General features: G+C 48.0%; 1 protein-coding gene across 1 annotated transcript; it reads left to right on the plus strand.

Annotated features, from left to right (window-relative positions):
* Nucleotides 1-726: 726 nt before the first annotated feature.
* On the plus strand, nucleotides 727-2,869 carry LOC144109557 (uncharacterized). The gene is made up of 2 exons (XM_077642382.1): nucleotides 727-1,203; nucleotides 2,507-2,869. Exons 1-2 carry the CDS (start codon nucleotides 727-729, stop codon nucleotides 2,867-2,869), a joined length of 840 nt encoding a protein of 279 aa, XP_077498508.1.
* Nucleotides 2,870-6,296: the final 3,427 nt, after the last annotated feature.

Here is a 6,296-nt window from a genome sequence, read left to right on the forward strand (position 1 = left end):
CTGACAAACAAATATCCAGACAGCCATAGGGGGGGATCAGGAATTATCGTTTAAGAAAAAATGTTGAAGAAACAGAGAGGGCTCCGAGGAAAACAGGGATGCTGACGGAATCGGCACTTACAGCATACAAAATCTTTAAGCAGGAACTTGTCAAATAAAATATCTACCATAACTGTAGCGGACCCTCTTTGTTGTTTGAGGATAGAACCGGAGTTTTGCGGATTAAGTCTTATCTAGCCAGGTTACCACGATATATATACACGTTGTGGAGTAGAGGAGGAAACGGCTGATCACTTGATACATTTCTGTGGAGGGCTTCACCCTACAGTGGAAAACAGCGGGGCTGGTTTATTCAAAGCATTGGGGCTTAAAGACAGTGAAGGAAATATATATTGTAAGCGGGTAGAAGCGGCCAAGCGATGGTTATCTGATTGGTGGCTCAAATCAAGGCCAGAGTGAAATTTCACAAGTCATGGCTAAATGGCTTGAGCCAACACCCGATTTAAAGAGTTCAGCGTTACTCATCCATTCATTCATTCATTCATGCGCAAAGTGGCGAAAGAGAAAACGATAAGATTTCGTGCCAGTGACAATATAATTCAAATCAAAAGAAAGATAAAGCGCTGACCTTCATCACGTATTTCTGGAGACACCTACAAGCCTACATTGGATACAGCGTATCCGCACCACCGCGACGCATTACATTCGGTCCACTGATCCGCCGCGATGTTTCCAGACCAGCCGTTCTACCGTTCCTTCTATAGGGTCCCGCTAAGGGCACTCTTTCGGCCTAAACATCCACACCTCATCTTCTACTCTGGAAACTTCGCTGCCGGTGGGAGGCCCCGCAATTATCCGACGCTACTGCTCGTCCACTTCGAAATTTACACGCAACGGTCTACTCTCCAGAGCCACACGGCTAGCATGACCCTCAACGGCAAGGCTTTCGAAGGCCTTCCTTTCACCATAGTCAACATCACGCCTGTACTGTCGCAGCCAGGCGTGAACATCTTCGCCTTCTACAGCCAGGTCATCCCGAGGCAAGTCACCGTGAACGTCGACGCAGTTGAGAAGATCTCGGAAGACGAGTTGCTACTTTCAACAGACGAAAGCTCCAGTTACGTGCTAAAGGATGCGCACTCGGATACCCTTCTGAGATGCCGCGGTGCCCAGGCTGAAGATGTCGTCGCGAAGAATTTGCTGGTATGCTTACGTCCGTACAATGCGCGCCATGGGCACGTTTCAGTACGCAGGAGCGTGATATAGAAGCGGAATTCTTTTCAAGACATGCCTGAGGAGCCTGAAGAGGCGGTTCATTAGTGCTGCGAGCAGAGAGCTCGACCGCAAATTAGTCTTTTTTTTTTTCTGCGAGGTTTGAATACTACATCTCTGAATTCACGACTATCTGACGTGAAATTCTGCATCCAACTGTATGCGCACCTCTTTTCATATTAAGCACTAGGAATTATTCTGTGCAAAATCTATACCCGATGTAACCATTGTTTTGCCAGTTAATATTGCCGTAATAACTAAAAATGGAGCAGTAACTAGCAAAATCCTTGGCCAGATGTTTCGACGTTTTGTGGCTTTGAGTTACTTTGCGTTTTTTCAAAGTTCTGTACAGAAGGTCTCTAGACTTTCGCAGGTCACGTCATGCCGACAGCCGAATGACTGCGAAATTCATAATCCTTTGTAAAACCGCAATTTTGTAGTCTTTTGGTTTCCATTATGTTCGCAATCTGTGATTTGTCGCGGTTTCCCAGCGACGTAGTTTGTGGCGGACGACAGCACAGACAGATCAAAATGAGAAGATGAATCTAAACGCTACAAGCCAATTCTCTCTTCTGGTTTATGCGCGGAGAAATAGATGAAGCAATGCTAGTCAAAAATAAAACCCGGGAATTCGTTAGTAGTGTTTTCTTAGCCTCAAAACTTTTCCTGATTGAGGACTCACGCGGAGGCGGAAGTAAACATCGGGTTTCCAGCTGGAATACAATATTCTCGTCAGTTCTCAAATACAGGACTACTGTGAAAGATATACACTGTGCCAGCCACTTCGCGAGGTCAGCGTGGCTGCGCGCTGAGCCGTTGCACCACAGCTCCGCCAGGTGTACGCATGCGTGGAGTGACGTCATAGCCCGCAGCTGGTGTGCGCGCCGCACGCCTACATTACGCTAGCATTTTGAGCTTTCTGCGCGGTGGTGCCGTGGCCACCGTGGCAGCTGCCGGCTGCGCGGCGCGCCGGCGAAACCGAGTGGGGGTGGAGTGGAGAGGGGAGAGTGGGAGGGTGCGAATCAACGTCCATGCAAAAAGATAAAAATAGAGCGCCCAGCGAAACGCAGCGGCGAAGGAGTGATTTCGCAATTAGACTGAGCGATTTCTACTCGGCCAGCTGTAGCTATCGCGTCACACCGGGTTTAAACAGAGCTAAACCAGTCATTGTTTAAGCATATGCGCTTGCTGATGGTCATGAATTCAAACGGTTTTCTTTCGCTCGCGGATGCAGGTGTCTTTACGGTGTCCGTTGAGGAAAAGCAAGATGACGGTGCCTTGCCGAGGAGTGCGCTGCCGTCACGTGCAGTGCTTCGACGCCTACGCCTACTTGACTGTCAACGAGTGCACACTGAACCCTCGCTGGCGTTGTCCTGTCTGCAGAGTTCTGGTCCTTGTCCAGGATATCCGAGTGGACCTCTTCACGTTGGACATCCTCAACAAAGTGCACTGTCATTGCGACCTCGTGGTGCTTCAAGGCGAAGGGAACTGGCAGCCAGTGACGACAGAGAATGACAAAAGCGTCGCTGTTGTCGAACTAATTGCGGTGAATGCTGAACCATTCATCGAATTGGCAGCCTATTCAGATACCGACTAACGCCACTCCTCCACCTGAAGGCTTGCATCTCCGCCCCAAATTTCCAGTGCATCCGCTAGTGACAAGGGCTGTCAGTGCATGCTTCCCTAAGGGGCGATGAGCCGCATTAGGCTTTAGCAGGGTATCCGTTGTGTCGTCTTAGCTTTCTAATCGGACGCCCTGTGTATAAAAGGCAACGCCCTACTAGAACAAACCGTTTTGGTGTAGTCGTGTTACGGTGTCTGGCGGACTAGTCTGACCAGGGCCTTGCATGTCTTTCTTTGACCAAAGAACCGGCGCTGTTTTTCGCGCGACGTTGTTATCAGCATTGGAGATATGCAAATTTCTCTGTTGCTCAGGTTTTAGCACGTGCGTCGATTTTAATCTTGTTTTCGAAGGGGAGGGGGGTGTGTTGTGTTTTACGATTTTTACCTCTGTTGTGACGCACCCAGTAAGGAGGGTATGACGATGCAAAGTTAATGGCAACCAGCTGTCTTTAATAACGCTGACCCGAAATCGCAAAGCGCAAGTTTTTCCCATTTTGCCTCTGTTGTGATTCGGTAGTCGTGGCTACTCTTTCGGCTTTTCTTGAATACGCTGCCACAATTCTTTTTATTGTGTGTTTGTTAATGCTCAAAGTCACCGGCACTCGGCGTTACCATTCTTGTCCACGAAGAGAGATGCGACCAGACGTATTTATAATGGCCGCAGCCAGGGGCGACTGCTTCAAAATTGTTGTGGTTGCTTTGGTGCCTTATCTTGATGGTTCCTCGCCAGCTTTAAATTGAGCACAGAAGGGAGCAGCAGACATTCTGTTCGACGATCGGTGAGCAAGCTTGTTGCTAACGCCACCACGTGTCGTTCAGTTTTGTGGGCAAGAGCCAGTTCCAATAAACTTCATTTTTGGAAATCCTTTTCCTTGCCTTCTTTACTGGAGCACTGCAAGGGTCTCTGTTCCACAACACTAGACAGGAAATTAAGCAGGCGGATGGATATAGGCCACACGGGTCGCAGCATTAGCGACAGGGCATGGGAGCATGAAAAATAGTTAGCAAGCGTAGGTGGGCCGAATTTGGCGCCCCATTGTAAAGATTGCAAGTGTGAGCAAATGCTTAGAGGAATACGTATTCTGGGCGGGAGCCGAGATCAGGTGGCACGCGAATTCTTGAGCATATTATGATCAAATAGAAGGGGAGCACTTGTGTTGGCTACTGTTCGATATCCCTGTGTAGAAATGCAGTTTCCTTTCTTGACAGTTTTTTGTGACGTCATATACTGTGCGACTTCTCAACCCTGCATTTCTTGCAGCCGTCTGTTGGTTTATGTGGATGAAGTTTTGATATTGATTTTTTTCTTTTTTTGTTGTTTTATGTTTCTGACTGCTTTTTCTTCATATGTTTCACTCTGCTTTTGCTACAATTGTTGGACACTGCTTTTTCTAAGAGATGGCTCCTTTCTTTTCTAATTTGTGTTATCAGAATCTGTTAGATTTCTCGGCAGGGGTTAAAGATTTCTTGTCCGCTTTCCAGATGCTGCTTTTTATTCCACGTGCTTAGTAGCGATAACGCGATGAGTCTCATGCTTCAGAGTTATGTTTCAATGTGCCCTTTTCCTTGTAATAAATAGTTGGTAATGTGCGCATATGGTGTCCCTTTCTTGTCAGTGTCCTTTTTGCACCGCCTTTCATTTCATAATGAACCAACTCGCCATCCAGGCCGTTATTCTGTTATACTGCAATGTTTAACTGCATTGTTTCGTGTACAGTTAGAAGCAATATCAGAGGGAACACGGGAGCGCGTGGCCTCCGTGCTTCGTGACTCACTGTTGCCGAGAGCCGGCGAGAATGGGTGGCACTAGGTGCATGCGCGAAAGAGCAGCCGAAACGCGGCGGGCAAGAGCTCGCGTGTTTCCTGTAATAATGGCCGCCCTTGCCCGGGTAATGTGACATGCACTTTATTCGGACGCTATTGCTCTCTGGGGCACACTCGGATCGGATGGAGAGATTGAAGACTCACTGCAGTGAGCTGCGGACACTGCATACCCATGCCTGAGCTGAAAACTTAAAATGCGCCGTCCAAAAATTTGAGTTTCTTATCAGGAGTGCAGGAGGATGGCCGACTCTATACCAGAAAGAGGTCGATTTCGAGGGGGCTCCTGTTAACAAGGACATCAGGCTGTGGTTACTCGGACTTCACGTGCTGGCGAATGCGAGGGCTCCATACACCAGTGAATGTGTAAAACGACAGAAAAGTCGATAATTTGCACGATCAGAAGTCACTAACCGCCACTGCGGGTGTAAAGAAAGTAATGTCCTTTAAATTATCTGTCTTTATTACACAGTCGTCTTACATACCGCTCTCCTAAACTACGACTAAAGGAATACTAAAGCAATACAAAGCAAATTCAATCCAAACAACTGGATATTTTCATAAATCCGTGAAATTGGTCGGTGGCATACTCCCCACCTCCGCAACCGTCAGACTGCTACATTTGTGCATACATATTATAATCTACGAGCTTATTAAACGCGCGAAATAAAACAACTTGAAAAACTCAAACGTACTCCCACAGGCGAACAAGTACTGCAGAAAATAGGGTACCCGACCTCCACTCTTGCATTCTGTGAATGTATAGAAGGGCCCTGGAATTAAAACAGAACAGCTCCGTCGTCCTATCACAGGGAAACATGTAACAGGAGTTCCACGCAGAAAGACACAAGCCAGGATAAATAAAACTGCATAGTATCTGCGGCAAACGAGAAGAAACTCTATACACGGACCATGCAACACAACCTACATCAATGATTGCGACGGCAGCGGTGGCTGACTGGAAGGGCGACACAGTCAACACAGCGGCAGGACGCAATGGAAGTTTACACAGCGGGGGAAGATTATGGCATGCCACTAGCAATAATTAAAACGCCATCGGATCAATCAATAATTATCACTGCTAATCCGCGCACTGCGTGCCGCAACTACGCGCAGGCAAGCATATAACTTATCGCGCATAACAGCCTACATCGCACGTATCAAATCCCGAAAACCCGCCTCCTCTTGACACGTGGGCACGTTTCTCTCACTGGCAATGAGCGCGTTATTGTGACAGCCCGAGAGTAGACCAGCGCGCCAGTGGAAGGCCATAGATACCCTGAGGAGCCGGAGCCTATCCGACTCACCATTTTGCACATACTCCAAAATTACTGCTTCTCCCGCGGAACAAACTCACCACCTCACAAAAAACTCCGGAGGAGGTGGACTCCAGGCGCCAAATCTAAACTAACGCATTGCCTATCTTGACCTTAGTGACACACTTTATCCCACACGCTGATTGCCCCATTTGTGGCACATATACAACGGTCTACCTTTGCATATAGAGATGCCCTAATCCCCCCTCAGTACCCTACATACCCACCCCTCTCTGTGGCAGTCGAAAGGCTTCCTGTCTAGCG

Source organism: Amblyomma americanum, chromosome 11, assembly GCF_052857255.1.
Source record: "Amblyomma americanum isolate KBUSLIRL-KWMA chromosome 11, ASM5285725v1, whole genome shotgun sequence".
NCBI lineage: Eukaryota > Metazoa > Arthropoda > Arachnida > Ixodida > Ixodidae > Amblyomma > Amblyomma americanum.

Coding starts and splice junctions, on each gene's coding strand:
- LOC144109557 (XM_077642382.1), top strand. CDS start 727: ATGTTTCCAGACCAGCCGTTCTACCGTTCCTTCTATAGGGTCCCGCTA. Junction 1,204..2,506: donor TCGTCGCGAAGAATTTGCTG/GTATGCTTACGT, acceptor TCGCGGATGCAG/GTGTCTTTACGGTGTCCGTT.